This window comes from Schistocerca serialis, chromosome 1 (genome assembly GCF_023864345.2).
Source record: "Schistocerca serialis cubense isolate TAMUIC-IGC-003099 chromosome 1, iqSchSeri2.2, whole genome shotgun sequence".
Classification (NCBI taxonomy): Eukaryota; Metazoa; Arthropoda; class Insecta; order Orthoptera; family Acrididae; genus Schistocerca; species Schistocerca serialis.
The window spans coordinates 640569373-640590198 of record NC_064638.1 but is presented as its reverse complement, the minus strand read 5'-3'; the positions used below and the strand labels follow the sequence as shown (position 1 = coordinate 640590198).

At 41.6% G+C, this 20826-nt stretch overlaps 1 protein-coding gene across 1 annotated transcript in view; it reads left to right on the top strand.

Annotated features, from left to right (window-relative positions):
• The window catches only part of LOC126478846 (DE-cadherin), a 650134-nt gene that overhangs the window by 590989 nt on the left and 38319 nt on the right, over nucleotides 1-20826 (top strand). The window contains exons 6-13 of the mRNA XM_050103733.1: nucleotides 3094-3291; nucleotides 3372-3577; nucleotides 7062-7425; nucleotides 9621-9795; nucleotides 16799-16942; nucleotides 17038-17168; nucleotides 17265-17426; nucleotides 17504-17629. Coding sequence (XP_049959690.1) covers nucleotides 3094-3291; nucleotides 3372-3577; nucleotides 7062-7425; nucleotides 9621-9795; nucleotides 16799-16942; nucleotides 17038-17168; nucleotides 17265-17426; nucleotides 17504-17629 — 1506 coding nt within the window. The remainder of the gene's footprint in view (nucleotides 1-3093; nucleotides 3292-3371; nucleotides 3578-7061; nucleotides 7426-9620; nucleotides 9796-16798; nucleotides 16943-17037; nucleotides 17169-17264; nucleotides 17427-17503; nucleotides 17630-20826) is intronic.

The following is a 20826-nucleotide window of genomic DNA, read 5'->3' as shown; positions in this document are numbered from 1 at the left end:
ACAGCATTCCTGTGGAAGCCATTCTCATGTTTGTGTATTTCTATAGCTTCTCTGAACAAGCACGTTTGATAGATCTTCTCTACAGCCAGAACTCCTATGTTAGCTAATTTTTCTATGTGGTTGGCATCAGACAGTGCGTGCTCTACCATGGCAGATTTCTCCATCTGCCCCAACCTGCCATGTCGCGTATGTTCTGTGCTCCTGGTGTCATCCAGTCATGCCAACATAAAACTTTTCCACATATGCATGGTATGTGGTATATATATTCTTGACACTGCGAGTGGGTCTCTTTCCTCCTTTATTGATATGAGACACTCTTTGGTCTTCTTTGTCAGTTTGCAAATAGTCTTTATGCCATGTGTGCGCAGCATACGGCCAATTCTCTCTCTCTCTCTCTCTCTCTCTCTCTCTGGGAACGTATGGCTAAAAGGCCATACCTTACATTCCTTTCTCTGAAGTGTCACTTTGGCGGGCATATAGAAGAACCTGCACAACACAGAAGCTCTACGACCTAATGCTGTATGTATTACCAAAAATCTGTAAGAATTATGTTCCACTGAGTCTGATTGTTACTGCTACCTGCTCACTGACATGCAAACTGGCAAAACACCTGGCCTCGCTGCTCCATACGCACATGGGTAAGATAGACATGTACGTAAAGGAATCAGGATATTTCACTGAGGAGCTGAAGAAACTAAAACTCGCCCCAAATGTCATCCTGGTCAGCTTGATGTTGTTTCTTTGTTTACCAAAGTGCCACTCAGTGACACTCTGTAGCACATCAGTTCAATTAGGTTGCAAGACAACACCAAGGTTTTTCATGCATGTCTCACCCCAAGTTATTTCACATGAAATGGCAACTTGTATGAACAACTGGAAGGCTTCAGCATGGGTAGTCTTCTTAGTCCAGTGGTAGCAGACTTCTTCATGGAATATTTTGAAGTACATGCACTGGACTTAGCACCTTGTAAACCTAAGGTATGGTACAGGTACATCGATGGTATCTTCACTATGTGGATACTTGTTGAGGAACAGCTTTGTGACTTCAACAGCATCCATGCCAACATAAAATTTACCGTGGAAGTAGAAAAGGACAGACAACTACGATTTCTAGATAGCTGGTCGCAAGGGATGGTGAAAACCTGGGACACAGTGTGTATCGAATACCAACACACATGGACCAATACCTGCACAAACTGTCATATCACCATCCGAGTCAGAAGAGGCATGATTAATAAGCTTCTAATGTGAGCAAGACGAATATGTGAGATGCAACACCTCAGGCACAAAATGCCACACCTGGAAGGTTGTCTGAGGATCAATGGGTACTCCACCAGTTGTATTAGAAGTATAACAGAGTTAAACACTCGGTGAAGTGACACATAGGAAAAAGATGTTGGTTATGGTCTTTCTGCCACACGTTCCCAGAGTGACAGGCAGAATCGGCCATATATTACATGCACGCCGGTTGACTGCAGTGTTGTGACAGGTGAGAGAAAAGCTGGTGGGAGACAGTCTTGGGAAGGTATAGCATTCCTCAGTCGTTTCCTGCTGGCCATTGACCAGTGCAGATTGCTCATAGGGTGTACCTGTGTACAAGTGATGCATTAAGAGAACGAAAGGCCATGATCCACTGAACAGTGACATGCCATTAAATTTTGTTACATCAGGGAAATCAGGCTCTGAGAGTGTCACTGCAGAAGCAAGCCAAAAAAGGCAAGAATTGCAAAATCCTAGGTGAAGGCGATACTTGGCCTCTTTCTTGATTCCAATAGTATATCCGCTCTGGGTTTGTGCCACAGGGCCAAACTGTCAACAGCCAGTTTTACCTGCAAGTCCTTGAAAGGGTCCAAAACCGAGTGCTTTGCTTCAGGAGGATATCATGGGAAACTGGGGGACTCCATCATCACAACACGCCATCTCACACTGCCTTCACTGTTAGCGAGTTCCTGACCAGGCACAGTGGGGCATTGCTGCCCCAGCCACCATACGGTCGCAAGCTGGCACTGGTAGACTTATTTTTGTGTCCTCAAATAAAGAGAAGCTTAAAAGGGCCGTAATTTTGGAATGGTAGATGATGTGAAAGTTGCTGTGACAATATGTCTGAAGGACCGAACATGTTCCAGAAAGCCTATTAGTGCTGGTGGAATCACTGGAAGAAGTGAAGTGAAGTGATGTCCAAGGGTGCTATTTTGAAAAATACTAAATATTCATACTTTTGTTTTCAATAAATTGTTATTTATGGACTTACTCAACTTATTTCTTGGACACACTCTGTATTTATGCAAAGTAATACTACCATATAGTAAAATAAAGTTGAATGTATGACCAAAATCAGGTGTTAGTGTTTGAAAGAGCAATCCATTATGATTTGCAGAGATAAATGTAGAGACTGCAAACCTACAAACTGAAAATAAAGCCATCCTTGGTACTCATTGTGGTTTATCCAAACAGTAAATAAAATTTTTTGTTAGTGACCTTATGATGCCGCCATGAGCTACTGCTACAGAGAGGCTGGCGCAAGCTACCACAGGGTTCCTAAATGACCTGTGATGTAGTCTGTATTGGATATTAAGCAAATGAGTACAGATGTGTTTTTGGTGCACAGTTACTGTTCAAGGGGTGTGAGTACCATATTAAACATGGAACAGATAATATTTGTAGATCCTGAGAGCTTTCCTGGGTATGCTGTTTAAATATTTAAAGTTACATGAAACTGATGTTATTCAGTTACCTAACGATGTTCTCTGAATTTTGATCATAACCCAACACAGTGGCCCATAAGCAAAATTACTGCTATGCCAGGCAAATCGTCCAGCCACAGGTACGTGATGCTACCTGTGCAAAGTCAGGGCATGTCACCTGTGTGAAACCAGAGTGAGTCACTACTTGCATTGTTGCTGTAGCAGAGTATGGGTTTGCCAAAATATTAAATTTATTTTGTGTGAAAGGCACCAATTGCGTTGTTTTCACTTTTTTGAAATAGTTCACCAGTTGAATAGCTATCATAGTTCTGGTCCAAGGTATCAGTCCTACATTTAATTTTGAAAATTTTGTGCAATTAATAAATAAAATTACTTAATTTTTTTGCAGCATTACCAAGAATCTGCACCTCAAGATCTGAAGCTTGGACAGGAAGTGATGAGGGTGTCAGCACTGGACATAGATGATGGAAACAACAGCATTGTATCGTATGATCTAGAACCTGCTCCAAAACAGCCAACTGACAGAAAATACTTCCGCATTGATAGAAGTTCTGGCGTTATATTATTGGATAGTCCAATTAATGATGTAAGATACTTACTCATAACTTTCACAACTGAATTTATTGGTGCACACAAATGCTGAATCGTGTTATAAATATGTTCCAGAAAGACATAGGCTACACGTTCAGATTGGTAGCTAAGGCAACTGATCATGGGGTCCCACCACTATCGGCAACTGTTGACCTGGAGATAGTTGTTGTAGAGACTAACAAGAAGAGCCCTACAATTGAGCCAGACCCTTTTGATAATGTATACCAAATACCTGAGAACTATTCGGATTTCAGTGCTCCTATTATTACCATCAAGGCCCAGTAAGTCATTTATTTTTTAAAATTTGATGGTCTTGTAATTCAAAAACATTTGTGTTAATTAAAGATGATTCATGTTTTCCTTGAAAATATTTTAGATGTTAATTAGCTTTGTGAAGAGTGAATAGCTCTGATTTACATTTAAACAAAAGTGCTATTCTGTAATTAATCTTACACACTCCCAGTTTGGGTTTTAGAACAAATAATGTTTTGGTGTGTTTTTCAAGATTATCAGAAAAAGTGGGATGTTACATTAAAATTAATGGTATGAACAGTTATGGTCTTATAGCACTACCAATAACAATATAGTAGTTTGTGTTGATAAAAGCAAATACTGCCCTGCTTATAGAGACCTGTCAAAGAACCTTAGAATTCTTACGCCCAAGTATCAGCACATTTGCTGTGTAGTTGTATTTATTGTCAATGGCAAAAATCATTTTCAGCAGACCTGTGATTTGCAGAATAGAACACAAAAATAATTTTTTTCGTAAGCTTGCCCTGTTTCTCCAGTGGTCCAGTCAATGAAGGAAAATTAGGGGAAAAACTTCACATAGTCCCAAATTTTTGTAAAATAGTAGGGGGCAGCATAATGAATAACATACTGAAGATCCTGATCAGTGGTGCGTTTAAAGGTAACTTTTTAAGGTTTTTCTCGACTTTTCTTGAGTATCTTGAAAACCAAATTTTGTTTGGAAGATGTTTCCCAGTACAGAATTAAACTATTTAAATTTTCCGGGGAAGGGGGGGGGGGGGGAGAATAAAGCACTTGTCAGAATCATTGCTGGCTTTATGAAGAATCAGCATCTACTGGCACAGCCACAGCCACTCAAAAACAGCTAACCTTCTGTTTATTAGCTCAGTACTGGTATGATGTGAATTCGCATTTGTCGTAAGGGATTAAAATTCATGTTCATTTGGAAATGAAGTGGGTTAAGAACAAATAATAAATGTTGTACTACATCAAATATCACCAGAGCCATATTAAGGGGTAAATAGTTCTATGGGTGTAGCAGGGTGGAAAGCTAGGAGTGGAGATTAGAAACATGAGGGAAGGTCGGTCACTGGATTGTGGTCATGAACAGGCAATGGCCCCATTCTCTTTACTGCACTATGTCACAAAAAGCAGCGGCAGGGTGTTTCATAAATTTATCCCGACCTTTTCACAGCGTGTCTTATGACTCGCTGACTACTTGGAATACAGATGAGAAGATCCTAAAAAACGACCTTCCCAAATATTTGTTTCATATTTGAGGTGGAAAAGTATAGCTGTCTTCCGTTCTTTGATGTGTTCGGTAAGAGGAAGATTGATGGTACATTGGGACGTGCCATTTATAGGGACTCCACTCCCACTGACTTGTATCTGCATTCTGATAGTTGTCAAGGGATGCTTCTTACCTTGGTTCACAAGGTTCACTTCATTTCAGATCCTGAGAGTTTGTCAGCCTAGTTAACCCATATGGTGGTCATGTTTGGTTAGAATGGATGTAGTAAAAGACAGATCAGATGAGCATTGCACTATCAACAAACTGTGCACTGGGCGAGTGGTTATAACACTGAGGTGGCACCGAAGTGTACTGTCTTTTTGCCATATACAGGGAGCATTTTGGAGAGGGTTGATCATATTTTGTGGAAATATGATGCGAAACGTGTTTTTGACGTCTGTCTAAGACAAGGTTCTTTAAGTTTCTGTGAAGAATGATCTTGGTTTGTGTAAGGTGGGTGTCTACTGTATACCTTGCAGTTGTAGCATGTCGTCTATTGGCCAGACTATCGGGGCTGTGTAAGACCAGTATGCTGAGCATAGGCGTCACACACACACTTAACAACAGGAGAGCACATGTGCCATAGCAGAACCCTGTCTTGTCAATCACCCTATGGAATACAGCAACACAGGATTCTGTCATGCACTTCTAATTGTTTAGATAGTGTTACTAAGAAAATGCTTGAAATTAAATTAGCAAGTAATCTTATAAATAGAGGTGGTAGTTTTTGTTTAAATTCTGCATGGAATCATGCTCTCTCACTTCTCAAATAACAGAGGGCAGAGTTAATCACCCATGATTATTAATTTCCCTATCTATAACTTCTGATGTCAGTCATCTTTGGTTTCTGATGACACTACTGTTTACAGGGTTGGTGTGCGGCCATATGTGTTTCTGTAGTCTTTCCGCAAATTGAGGTTTTAAATCCTCTTGCATAGCAATTACTGCCTGTAGTTGTGCATTGGAAATGGCAGAACTGGCAAAATAGTGGTGGTTGTCGATGATGTCACCCAGCTGCGCTCTCCTACATTATTTGAAGATTGTATACGCCGGAAGACTTTTGGGTCTCATCGTATATGTGTCTCATCGTATATGTGTCTCATCGTATATGTGTCTCATCGTATATGTGTCTCATCGTATATGTGTCTCATCGTATATGTGTCTCATCGTATATGTGTCTCATCGTATATGTGTCTCATCGTATATGTGTCTCATCGTATATGTGTCTCATCGTATATGTGTCTCATCGTATATGTGTCTCATCGTATATGTGTCTCATCGTATATGTGTCTCATCGTATATGTGTCTCATCGTATATATGTCTCATTGTATATATACAGACTGCAGCACAAATGAAAATTGGCACCAAGGCTAGGATTTGAACCTGGGCCTTCTGATCACAACTCAGGTGGGCTAACCACTACACTGCCCTGGTGCAGTGGCTTTGCTCAACAGTATGAACTACCCTAACAATACTTCCCCGAAAATCCCCATTCCCATTCATGCCTCAGCCCACTTGCTATTCCCCCTAAACTTGAACAGCATTTCATAGGCTCGCTAACAGTATTGTAAGAGCACCTCAGCTTCGAAGGAAGTGGGGGGATCCTGCCTGAAACCCAGACATGGGTGCTGTAATAAAATGATACTATAGGGTTCCAGAAACCTTTTAAAGTCTCAAACATCAGTAATGTATAAACTACCAATATATTATAGTAAATACTAAGCTACCAGTGGAAGATATTAGAGAGCAAACGGGACCTATATTTTCTTAGTAGCAACTTTACTGCCAGTAATATTAAGATACAGTTACCTCATGTTAACACACATCGTGCTAAGCAGTATAATAGGTTATTGTTAGTGCAGTCAGCAGAAACAGTTACTAAGAATAGCTCCTCTTTTGTAAATGTATGCTTGACTTGTTACACATCCCAGAAGATTCTTCCTCTTGATAGGCTATAGAACGTAGAGAATGAATAGAAATATTTCAGAGATAAGTTTATATCCTTAATTAATAACACAGCGCTCATATTTCCTTTTGTAGATAACTTTTCTCTTTTATTGTTATTCACATGTAGTATATAATTCATAATCTAATTAAAAAGATATATGATTACCATGTTTTTGTTAAAGATACATGACCTTTCGTAAGTTGCAATGGATGCACTTAAAAAACAATCATTTGCTTGTAATGAAACTTTTTATTCACAGAATTTGTTTGTTTTCAGGTCAAATATTCCCAACTCTCCTGAATTACAATTTCTGCTTGTTAGTGGACAAACACAGCAGTCAAATTCAGTTCCCACATTTCGCCTGGAGACAGATGCAAAGAAGGATAAGGCCTACATTAAACTAGCAGGGAAAGAACTCGATTATGAAACAATAACAGAATACCATCTAACTGTTCGTGTAGAGAACAAGTATCAACTTGCACATCAGCAGCGATATACCATTAAAATTTTGGATGTTAATGACAATGTGCCTATTTTTAGAAAAATTGAATCGGGATATGTTTCTGAAAATGAGCCACCTGGTACACCTGTATTGCAAGTTAAGGCAATCGATGCTGATGGCACAGAAGCACACAATCAGGTAATATGCTTAATGAAGCAGATTAGTGAAATGCTTTCTTCAGCTTATGCGTTGCACAGGAATAACTTTTTGTTAGAATGTAGGGTCATTTAAGAGTGTTGAGGTTAGTTGCTTCAGCTTCTACCCTTCTCTGTTTTTACCATTGCTTTTTGTATTTACTAGCACCACTACTTCATTATTATTAACTGAAATTAGATTTAATAACATGCAGAAACAATCTGTTGAAATGGATATTTAAGAAAAAAATCACAGAATTGTAAGCAAGTGTGCTTGTTTTTACAATACATTATGCTAAATTATCCAAATGATAGGAAACAGGTGGATCTAAAGAAATTAACGTCATCTTGAAATATAGGTTCTGACTCTTGCTATGTCAGCAAATGATTCACTGCTCGTAGAGTTTATTTTAGCTTATGTTTTAAATGCAAGTAATAATCAAACTTGATATAGGGATTGGTTCCTGTTAAGTTTCTTTCCATTTATTGTCTTTTGAGGTTTTTAAAATCCAAATGTCTGTGGTGTAATGTGAAGTAAAGTTTGTGGTGTCCTTTTGTAGCCTCCATTTTAAATTATCAGTATATGTAAAACAATGTAATACAAATTTTGAAATATCCAAAATGCATAATTATATCCCCCAATTTACTAACGATGTATATTATCTTAATTTTACCCAGTCATCTACTCATTTTAGCAGTTTCATCAGATAAACTAAATCTGACCAATAGTTAACATTTCATTGTCTTATTGTAAAACTGCGATTCACAGTGAAAAACTGTCCATATGATTGATAGTATCGTATTTTACAGACCTCCTTTCTAATCTTTGTGAAGTTGTATAATAGGACATAAACAAAAATGGAAAGAAAAAGTGCAAGTGTTGAAAGCCAAGTTGCACCTAACTTTGGTTAAAAGAAAGGAGGGGACTGAATGCAAGTAAAATGATGTTCAGTAGATTTAAGAAATAACAGATAGTTCTATAATATACCATTGCTTTCATGAACATAATTACTCTGTCTGTATTGCTCTTCACACAGCATTCGTAAGTGTATCACTTTATATGCATTATGCTGGACTGACGTAATTTTAATGTTCACTTATTTTGAGTCCTTCAATTGACTGTATCTGCTGGTCTGCTCAGCCAACCACTACTCTTTCCAAAGCTTCTATTCTTAGTCTGTTCCTTACATAATATTTTACAGCAAGCAGAGTAGCTTCAGGACATCTGTAGAAATTAGTAAGCTCTATTAAGTATGCCATTTCACCAATTAATGGATCTTGGTTCTCTCTTCCATTTATGGTACTGAATTTCCAGTTATCCTCGTTTCCACTCATACCTATGGTATGTCTTTTCCAAAAGAAATACTAATATGTTAAACACTTGATACACTCGAAACTAATGATTCCATTGACTACTGCTATAAAATACATTTTATGTTTTCATCTAGCAGAAAGTGAAAGTAGCCTAATTTTTGTGGATAACCAGATTACATTTAACTACTTCTTTCCATTTTTCTCCCTATGCCCTCCTTGATAACTGAAATGGTATAACTTTACTTTTTTCCAATTGATTTTCCAGCCCTTTCCCTACAGTTCTGCCTTTCCCTACAGTTCTGCCTTTCCCTACTGTTTTCAGATAGGAGACTCTTCGATCTAAAGCCTTAGAGATATCATCATCTGTTGTATGCCATGAGCAGATTGCATTAATTTTTTTGAATTTCAGAGAGTTGTGGTATATGGTATATTACATTAAACATCAACAGAACTATGGTAACAATGGCTAATTAACAGTTAATGGCCACATACCTTTTACTAATGGATGAGTATGTCCACTTTAAAGATGCCTTGATTTGGACAGAAGACAACAATATTTAAATGATGAAATCCATGTATTATTTGCTGTAAATTGAGAAGTGGGTTGTACCTTACTTGCTGCTCAGCTGGTGGCAGAAAAAGAGGGGGAAAATCTGGAACTTTAAAGTTGTCCCAGCTATTATATTCACTTTTCCTCTTTCAATCTCTCACTCATAGACTTCACTATCTCAGATGGAGCTCTCATTGGACAGAAGGTACCGAATTTATAGGTGTACAACACAACTTTCTGTAAGAGTGGTGACCAAGTGAGAGTGGGACTGAAATACAATAGCTCGATATTTTTCACTTCCTCAAATTTAAATGTATATGTTCTTCATGTTACAGGTGACATATGCACTTGCTGATGACAACACTGATCTCTTCAGTATTGATCCAAAAACTGGAAACATCACAACAAAAAAGTCTTTCGACAGAGAAACAAACACAGTTTTTTTAGTTAAAGTGTTGGCGTATGACAATTCACCATCTGCATTACTATTAAATGGTAAACCAAACAAAGGTATGTATTTCTACATTTTAAAAGTAGTTTGACATATTAATAACTAGGACTTAGTTTTACCTTTTTATATTATTATGAAAGAACAACATTTTGAAACAGTATTTGTTAATTTTGGATAATGTTAAGATTCTCTGTAGGAAACTACTACACAGATTTTGTTGTGTGACTAATGCCAATTGGTTTTCTTTATGAGGCCATTAAGCACACTTATTATGTACATTACAGCCAGTGATATGACATGGACAACAATGGTTATGAAGTGATTCTTCAGTTTTTCATTGTATATATTATGCAGCAAAACTTCTCATTTAAAAGGCCATGTCACTAGACATGCACAGTGTTTGACCTACAGAATGAATTATCATCATCTTTACAGATGAACTAATGGGAAAAACCTGGAATGTCTACTATGTACACCTGTGAGTGCTCTGTTTCTGTCTGCACTCCAGTGCCACACTTAACTCATTCTTGTAACTTCCAGTGTTCCTAACATTATCTGTCTATCTTGTTGTTTGACTTTGCTTTTTCGCACTGTGGTCTAGGCTCCCACTGTTGCACAAATCACAACAAAAGCAGGGTGACAGGCTTCAGTAAGGAAGCACCCTGAGTAACAGTTACGATGGGTCTATGTGATATTAATTTTGGAATCAGTTTATTTTAAAGTGACTGTCCATGGCCTATATAAATTGTATGGTGAAAAATAAGAAGGGCTTTTCTTTGTGGCATACTTCAGCTGCTGTCTGCACATGATATGTTTTCACTGTCAGATCTGCCAGTTACCTGTTATAAATCTTGTTGTTGAAAGGTCGCTTTGAGAAATTGTTTTGGGGTCCAGCTATACCGTCCCACTGCCGTGTACAAATTTGCTTTTCTTCTGGAGTTCAGTCCTTGCTGTGTGATGCTGAATTGTTTGATCATAATGACTACTTTGAGCTGTTAAATTAACTGCTAACTCTTTCATAATTATCTGTATTTAAAGAGGCTTTAGTGTCTGAACATCAGACATTAATACCTACTAATACATAATGCCTGACCATCAGGCTGCACATCAAAAAATGATTCATTTGTTTTGGGCTAATGTCCATGAAGTTTCCAATTCAGATTGCCAAAGCATAGATGAAGCCTTGAACAGCAAGTGAACATCAGCATCGCCTGATGGCTCGTCACTGCCCTTGCTGTTATGGCGCAGACTGAGGCGCATAGAATCTGCTCCTTTCTTATACATTGCCCCCCCCAGGGGGCTCATGGTTCTTTCATCAGTTCATGCCTGGCGCATACAGGGCCCCGAGCTATTGCAGCCAATTCTTCCTTCCCTGGCTGCATTTCCTCCACCCTGTCCTCCCACCCTCTCCTCACTCCTTTCCTGTTGCCACCTGCTTCCCCCCTCTGTGTTCTGGCTTTTGTTGACCTGTTTTCCAGTATTGGTTGCAATTTTTGATCCTTTTGCCTGTTCTTTCATCCTTTTTGGCGTGTAGGTCCCCACTTGAGGTTTGACCTCAACTTCAAAATACCCTGTTTCTAGTATGGGGTGGAACTCCCTCCCTAGCATCCACAGGTGTGGATTCCCCTCCCCCCTTCCTTTGTCTCACCCTTCCCCACAGCAGCCCCCTTCCACCCTGCTAGGTGAGCAGCACATGTTGCCAGTCTGTGTTGTGGGGCTGTTATGTACACATATGACTGAGCCCCCTGACAACACAGGAATCGCACTACTGATACCTGAGCTGTTCCCTCCCCATGTATGGCAAGGAGTGGTTGCTTATCTTCTTGGAGCATCAGAACTCCCAGCAACAGCTGCCAAGCAAGACGGCCCTTGCTGTGGCTGGGTGGTGCCCATGGGGGAGAGCCCCTGGGCGGAGTGGGTGTTATCAGGGCAGATGCTTAGCACATGAAGCGTATCGAGCTGAAAAAATCTGGCTGTTCTCAGACGGACATCTCTTCGAATGGTGAAGGACCATTGAATGCTGCTTCGTTTGAACTGGGAACCGTTGCTTCCCTGGCTACACCATTGGAGGAGGGCAAGGCTCACTGTCTTGGGATGAAACCCTTTCCCTGTTACCTTGTCTGCACTTGGGCAGATGGGGATCCGTTCATTGCCACAAAGCCATTGTTTTTCATCAAAAATATTGAAGACAGATTTGGTGAAGTGGAGTCTCTTAGTAAGATGCGGTCGGGCTCCCTGTTGATTAAAGCTGCTTCTTCCACCCAATACACAGCTCTTGGTGCCTGTGATTGCCTTGGCAGTATCCTGGTATCTTTCACTCCTCACCAGTCACTGAATACGGTCCAGGGAGTAATTTTTCATAGGGACCACATCCTGCAAACTATGAGGAGTGCCGGGCTAATGTGGCGTGGTGTGGTGTATATTTTGTTTGACGTTTGCAGGAGGGTCTCGCAGACAACCACACCGATACTGGTGCCTTCATTCTGGCTTTCGAGGGTGTACCCTCCCATGGAAGGACAAGGTTATGTGCTAAAGATGTGACGTGAAGCCTTAACGTCCCTTCACCTACGTGGTGCTTTCGGTGCTTGTGTTTTGGGCATTTGTCTTCCCGCTCTACAGTGGACCCTTTGTGTGGTGAGTTGCCCACTCACCCCATAAGGGAAGCCCCTGTGTTCTGCCACCTGTGTGTGTCAATTGTGCTGACTGCTACTCCCCTCGCTCGCTGGATTGCCCAGCTTACTAGAGAGAAAAGAAGATCGAAGAATATAAATCCGTGGATTGCCTGTCTTATGCTGAGGTTCACCAAAAGTATGAGCGACTCCATCCAGTGTCATTTCCTTCACCTTTTGCCTCTGTTACTTCATTTCCTCCTCCTCCTCCTCCTCCTCCTCCCTTACTTACCCCACCCCTGTTCTTCTCTCCCCTCTCCCTCCTCTGGAGTTACCACGACCTCCCATTAGGGAGCCGCTCCCCCTTCTCGAGCGAAGGAGTGTCCCCCCTTCTTCGGCATCACTGGTAATCAATCTCCCTGGGGCCCCTCTCCCCAGCATCTCTCAGGCCAGAAGACTCTTACCACCATTCGACCACGGGGCACACCATCTGTGCACCCCAAGGTCGCCCGCTCTCTTTCGGTTCCAGATCTTGCAGAACCCTGTAGCCCTCCTGTGCCCTGCCCTCCTCCACCTTGGATAGAGGAGCCCCCCCCACCCCTCCGCCGCGCAATCTGAGTCTGACATCTTGTTTGTGGCTATCACCCCATCCTTGGCGGTGACCTCCTCCTCGGCATTTTTATGTCTACCTTGGAGTCTTGCCACACTATTATCCAGTGGAATTGCAACCAATACTACTGTCACCTATCAGAAATACAATGTCTTGTCTCCTCCTATGCTGCATTCTTTCTTGTTCTTCAAGAAACGCATTTCCATGATGACAACTCTCCAACATTTTGTGATTTTCAGGCATTTTGTCAGAACCATGATGGTACCAGGGTAGCATCTGATGGGGTCTGCACTTTGGTTCGCTCCCATGTCACTAGTGACTGGATCCTCCTATGTACCAACTTGGAAGCAATAGTGATCCGAATGCAAACGACTTTGCCAATCACCATTTGCAATGTCTGCCTCCCTCCCTCAACGACAGTTCCCGTATTCACTTCAGTGCTGCTCATGGCACATTCTCTGCTATCGATCTCACGATATCCTCCCCTGCCCTCATGGCTTCCTTACATGGGTCATCCCTTGATGACCTTTGTGACAGTGACCACTTTCCAGTGATTCTATCGTTCCCCTGCTGCCCCCCGCCCCCACCACCACATTGGGCATTCTGCAGGGCCAGTTGGCCTTATATACAGCCTTTATATACACTTGCTATGCACTTTGACTCCTCCCTTTCAAATTCGATTGATGTAGTCATGAAAGGCATCTCTGCCATCATTCTTCATGCTGCTGGCACTGCTGTCCCCCTATTCACAGGTCCCCCTCGTTGTCAACCAGTACTGTGGTGGACCAAGGATGTCACAGTCGCTGTCCAGGACTGCCGATGTGCGCAGCAATGATTTAAGCGACACCCTTCACAGACCAACGTCCTCACTTTTAAGTGTCTCAGTGCAAGGCTTGTTACCTTATTAAGCAGAGTAAAAAGGAATGCTGCGACCACTATGTTTTGTCCCTGGGGATGCAGGTTTGGTACAAGATCTGTAGCCTTCTGGCCCACCAGTGAAAGTCAACCATACAGGGTCTGAACCTCCAAGGTGCTCTGTGCACTGATGCATTGGTCCCCGCAGAACACCTCGCAACAAGCTTTGTGATGGCTTCGTTGTCCTCTTCTACCCTACTACCTTTCTCTTGCAGAAATGCAGAGTTGAGCTGAGGCCCCCCCCCCCCCTCCTCCCAGAGCCCCCCTCTGTTTTTTGCTGCACCACATTGAGCCCTATAATGCTCTCTTCACTGAATGGGAATTAGCTCTTTACGAGGCACAGCCCCAGATCCAGATTCCATCCACAACCAGATGATCCAACACTTGGATGTTTCCTCGAGGCAACAGGTCCTCAGGGGTCTTCAGCCACATCCAGTTTAGAGTTGGCACTTCACTCAACACCTCTCAGATTCAGGAGAATGGTATCCCACAGGGTTCTGTGAATTGTCACACGCCACCTCATTGCCATCAATGGGCTTGTGACCTCTGTAGGGCCTCTGGTTACGCCGGCATTTTATGTCGATGATTTTTGCATCTGGTGCAGCTCCCACTCGGTAGCATTTGCTGAGCGTCAGCTCCAAGGTGTCAACTGACGGGCCTCTGCATGGGCTTCCAGTTTTCTCCCTCCAAAACGTGGGTTATGCATTTTTGTCATCGACCAATAGTACACCCCAATCCAGAACTTTATTTGGGCAACCAGCTCCTTAATGTTGTAGCACAGTCCCCTATCTTGCGCCTTATTTTTGATAACAAGCTGACATGGCTGCCCCCACGTTCACCATAGAGTGTACATGTATGTGGAAGCTTAATGCTCTCCGCCTCCAACTGTTCCACTCTTCTCCATTTTGACTGTGGCTCAGCAGCTCCTTCCACTCTGAAACTCCTTGACCCTGTCCATAATTTTGGGTGCATCTGTCTATTGGTGCCTTTTGCACTAGTCCTGTTGATAGTCTCCTCACAGAAGCTCGACTTCCCACTCTAGACATCTGACAGAGCCAACTCCTTGTTTCTTATGCATTCGCCAATTCCCTGACCATCCTGTGTACCCTGTGCTCTTCGCCCACTAAGTATGCCTCCTTCCCTAACACCTAGAACACCTGGCCACGGGTGGGATCACCAGTTGGCATGTGTCTCACTTCCCTTTGTCGGGATCTCCCATCTCCACTCACTGGACTGCACACGTCTTTCCTCCCGTAACCCCCCCCTCCCTTTTGGATAGTGCCTAGACCATGGATTAGGACCAACCTATTCCAGGGTCCTAAGGCCTCTATTGCTTCTATGGTTTCCCGGCATCTTGTCAGTGCCATCCTTGCAGAGTTCCTGGGTGCCACCATCTTCTACACTGATAGTTCTAAAATAGTCAATAAGGTGACATATGCTTTCACGTGCCCTACTGGCTTTGAACACCATTTATTACCAGGGTCATGTATAGTGTGTTTGCAGCAGAGCATCTAGCCATTGACAGGGCCCCCCTTTTTGTTTCTCAGGTCTCCCTCCACAGTGTTTTAATTTGTTCAGACTCCATGAGCAGCCTGCAGGCTATTGACCGATGCTAGTCTTGTCATCCTTTGGTCTCTGCAATCCATGCCCTTCTCTCTGCCCTTAAGCGTGCCGCCTGTTCAGTCATCTTTCCCTCTTTCTCTCTTTCTCTGGGTCCCAAGTTTTATGAGCATCCCAGGGAATGAACTGGCTGACCATTTAACTAGAGAAGCAGACAGACACTTAGACCCTTTTTCCTTTCATGATTCCACCTGTGGATATACGGATCTACATCAGATCCCTCTTTGCCCAAAAGTGGAATGTCATCTGGAGTGGTACTGCTCATAGTAATAAACTCCACACAATCGAGGAGTCTACTGTAGTTTCGCACTCTTCCTTCTGCTCCTTTTGGAAGGAATCCACTGTTTTATGCCGTTTACGCTTTGGTCATACCTGGCTCACCCATTGTTCCCTCCTACATAATGACCCACCCCAACAATGTGGCTGTGGAGCCAGACTGACGATATCTCTCATATTGGTGGAATGTCCCTTTCTTTCAGCCCTTCGTGTTAAGTGTAGTCTCCCTGATCCTTTAAATTTAAAATTAGCAGATGATCCACAGATAGTTGAACTGGTCCTCAGTTTCCTCCGTGAAAGTGGTTTTTACTTCCAGATATAAGGTTCTACTTTAGTTTTGGAGCAGGGGTAGGTTGATTGTGGTTGGGACTTCCTTTACAGTCTTGACCGCCTCCCTTTTTTCCAGTTTTTAAATTTGGTCTCACCTTTTATGCCCTTACTGTGTGTGTTTAATGATCGTTATTTTATAATTTGACTCCCCTGACTGGATGCGTCCGTTTTTAGTAGACCCTCTTTCTTCTGTGACTCACTTTGGAACTACGGGACTGATGACCTCACCATTTTGTCCCATAACCCGTCTCAATTAATTAATCAATGAATCAATCAATGTCTTACATATTGCATGACAAATACTTGCTACCACAGAATCTTCAACTGGAACAAATATCAATAGTTGATCAGGTATTTGATAAAATGCCCTGCTACACTATAATTGAAATTTTTTGCCTGCTTTGAATGAAACTGTTGAACTGGCATTTAGTACCAGTAAAGAAAACAGTGAGAGATACTAGCAGAACATAAAATACCATCAGGTGAACTATTTTCACATTAGATTACATACATGAATAGGCAGACTAATTTTTATTATTATAACATTGATTTTTCAATAATTTCAGTAGTTAAAGTAAGACCAGTGGCAGGTGAACTGAATCTGCAACATTTATCTTCCTTGTACTAATAGGGGTGAGTCTAAAGTTAGTAGGTAAATGGCTACATACTGAATAATTTGAAAACCAATATCTGTTTTTGTAGGTGAGCAACAGTTTCAGATTTGGATAGCTGACAAAAACGACAATCAACCTGTTTTCGAACACAAGCTGTATACAGCACACATTGAGGAAGATGCAAATATAAATTCCATGGTTACTCAGGTGAAGGCTATTGACAATGATACAGGTATTTCCTTTTACATTTACAGTGGAAGTATAGAAACATTATAGCACAAATTAATAGTTAAGGCATTTATTATAAACTACAAAAAATTGTTACAGCTTCCATTGTAATGTACAGCATCATAAACAACACAGCCATTGGTGAAAAGGATGACAACCCTTTCACAATTGAGCCACGCACTGGTAAAATTAGAGTTTCTTCCCAATTAGATTACGAGAGGACTACAAAGGCAAGCATTTATTCTTATCACATTTCATTTTACTTGAGAAATGAAATGATTGGTTAAAAATTTAACTGTTTAATTCATTAACAACTTCTTTTTCAGTATACACTTCTTGTGCGTGCGTTTGATGGTGTGTATGAGGATTATACTACAGTCAATGTCTTAATTGACAATGTAAATGATAACCCACCTGTTTTTGAGAAATATGAGAAAGAAATAGAAATTTATGAAGAAAGAATTCCAGATGAGAAATGTTTGGTCACAGTAAGTACCTTCATGAATATTAGGACTGAACCAGATATTTTGTATCATTATGAATCTTAATATTCAAATTTTTTCAGTTGAAGGCATACGACCCCGACATAGCGGACAGAAGTGCTCCTCAAAATATTGTATATTTTGTGTTCAAGGATGAACAGAAAAAATTGCTGGACATTGATAAAGATGGGTGCCTGATGCTTCTTAAGGTATGTTAATTGATCCAAAAATAAATTAGGTATACATACAAGTAACCATGCTGCCTATTAGTGTAACACCTGTTTGTCTTGGCTGAAGAAGGAATACGATACAATGTTCTTTAAATATGACTTAACATGTTTGATATGAATAAAATAACTTTTCCCACATATGTAACTTCCTGGCAGATTAAAACTGTGTACCACACCAAGACCTGAACCTGGGTTCCTTCAAATTAGCACACACTCCATTGCAGAGTGAAAATTCTTTCCAGAAACAGTCCCCCAGGGAGTGGCTAAGCTATGTCCTCACAGTATCGTTTCTGCCAGGAGTGCTAATCCTGCAAGGTGTACAGGAGAACTTCCATGAAGTTTGGAAAGTAGATCTGGTACTGCTGGAAGTAAAGTTGTGAGAGCAGGTCGTGAGTCACACTTGGATAACTGTGTCAGTAGAGTGCTTATCCACGAAAGGCAAAGATGTCAGGTTCAAGTCCTGATCTGGCAGGCAGTTCTAATTTACAAGGAAGTTTCATATCAATGCACACACTGCAGTTGAATGAAAATACATTCTGACATTCACACACATTTTTAGGAGGCAATCTGAAATCCATAGAAATAAATATTGAAGCTCAGTTAATACATTCACCATGTTCCATAGATATAATCTAGAAGGTTGAACTGTCAAGGATGTGGAGCAAGTCAAGGAAGGGTGCCAGAGAAACTAATGAACTGAGTAAGAAGATATTATTTAAAAAGGAAAGGTAACACTTCGGTATAATAGCAGAGAAATGAAGAGTGGAATTTATAACTGCTGAAGTTGTAAATAAAAATAGAAGCTATAAATAAATTTGTAAGAAGGATATTCAACTGTTAGTGCTCAGCAGTTATACAGTGCACTCAGGAAATAAAAGGAATGACTTGAAATGTTCACATATTCTGAGACTGATTGTAGAGCAGTTTTAGAATCTTCATTATCTGGGAACAAAATCTGTTTGACCTAACATAACACAATGTTGCTCAGATTGGATACTTGTTACATCTTTTTCTGTATGACATACATGATGAGATATCCAGCAATGTTCTACAATAGATACTATGTCAAAATACTCTATCAGAAAACTGCTTAAACATATTTGAAATATGCACATGATGATTGTGTGCGTGTGCGCGCGAGGGGGTCCAGCATCTTGGGCCAGAATGCAACATCACATGGGGTGAAGCAGCAATCCGGAGGGGGCTGGGCAGGGGAAGGGGTGGTGTACAGGTGGGGATAGAGATGAATGATCTCTGGAGGAGTGTGCAGGGACTAGAATGCCAACAAGAACAGCATCAGGATGATGTGGGGCAGGGAGATAGGGAGAAAAGGAGCAAAAGAGGAGAGGAGCATGAAAAGACAGGCAAATGCATTGATGGTGAGGTACAAATAAACAGGGTGGGGGATGGGGATGGGGAGGAGATGATAGGACATGGGGGAGGGTGGAAACTGTTCAGTGGAGGGTATGGGAACAGTATGTTACCGTAGGTTCAGGCCGGGATAATTACAGGAGCGGAGATTGTGTTGTTAGGAAACACCCATCTGCGCAGTTCAGAACATCTGGTGGTTGTGGTGGTGGGAAGGATCCAGATGGCTCGTGTAGTGAAGCAGCCATTGAAATAAAGTGTATTGTGTTGAGCTGCATGTTGTGCAACAGGGAGGTCTACTTTGCTCTTGGTCACAGTTTGGTTGAGGCTGTTCATCCTGATGGTAGTCACACCAAAATAAAAACCTGTGTAATGATTGCAGCAGAGCTGGTAAATGATGTGGCTGCTTTCACAGGTGACCCAGGCCCTGATGGGGTAGTATAAACCTTTGACAACACTGGAATAGGAAGTGCTGGGTGGGTGGATTGGGCAGGTTTTGCACTTGGGTCTTCAACAAGGGTATGATCCTTGTGACTAGGGGGTTGGAATTGGGAATGGCATAGGAATGGATTAGGATGTTGTGGAGGTTGGCTGGGTGATGACAGAACTCCACTTTAGGAGGGGCAGGAACTATCTCAGGTAGAATGTCCCTCATTTTTGGATGTGATGATAGGTAATCAAAGCTGTGATGAAGGTTGTGGTTCATTTGTTCCAGTCTGGGGTGGTATTGGGGGTGGCTAGTTCTTGGGGGTGTGAGGAGAATTGGCATGGGAGATCTGTTTGTGGATTAGGTCTGGGGGGATAGTGTCTGTCTGAAGGCCTTGGTGAGACCTTCAGCATACTGAGCAAGGGAGTATTTGTCACTGCAGATGGGCTATCCTCCGATAGCCAGGCTGTGTTGGAGGGAGTTTTTGGTGTGAAAGGGTTGACAGCTGTCAAAATGCAATGGTGGTTAGTGGGATTAATGTGGACAGACGTGCGGATGGAGCCATCACAGAGGAGGAGGTCAACATCCAAGAATATGGCGTGCTGAGTTAAGGAGGACCACATGAAGTGGATGGGAGAGAAGGTATTAAGGCTGTGATGGAATGAAGATATGGTGTCTTGGCCCCGAGTCCAGATAATGAAGATAACATCAATGAACCTGAACCGAGCTGGGGGTTTGGTGTTTTGGGAGGCTAGGAAGGTCTCCTCCAGACAGCCCATAAAAAGATTGCTTGGTTGTAAGCTATGCCGATGACATATCCTTAATCAGCTGTGGCAGTTATATGCAGTCTGCAGCTAACAGTGCCGAGATCAGTTTCAATACTCAGTACGCATACCTTACAGCAAACAAGCTTCTTGTAAATAAAGACAAAACAATAATAATGAAGTTCATCCACAGTTATAATGATGCTGATACTGTATTTACATCCCCATTGGGTCTTGCATATGCAAATTCACATAAATTTTTGGGCATCGTTGTTGATGAGCACTTATCATGGAAAGACCATGTAGATAATATTTGCAAGAAAATCAGTAGAAATGTGTATCTACTGACACGGGTCTCGGCCTTCTTGGACCATGATACTTTAAGGTAAATATATTTTGGGTTAATTCATCCGCACCTTCAGTATGGTATTGAGATATGGGGTGGGGCATCAGCATTTCATTTAGATAGACTTTTTAGATTACAAAAAAGGCAGTAAGAATGGTAGCCAAGGTAAAGAAGAGAGAGCCTTGTAGAGACATCTTTAGAAAATATAAAATTCATACAGTGTACTCCATGTATATACTGCAGACAGTCATGATCGTGAAACAAAATCCTA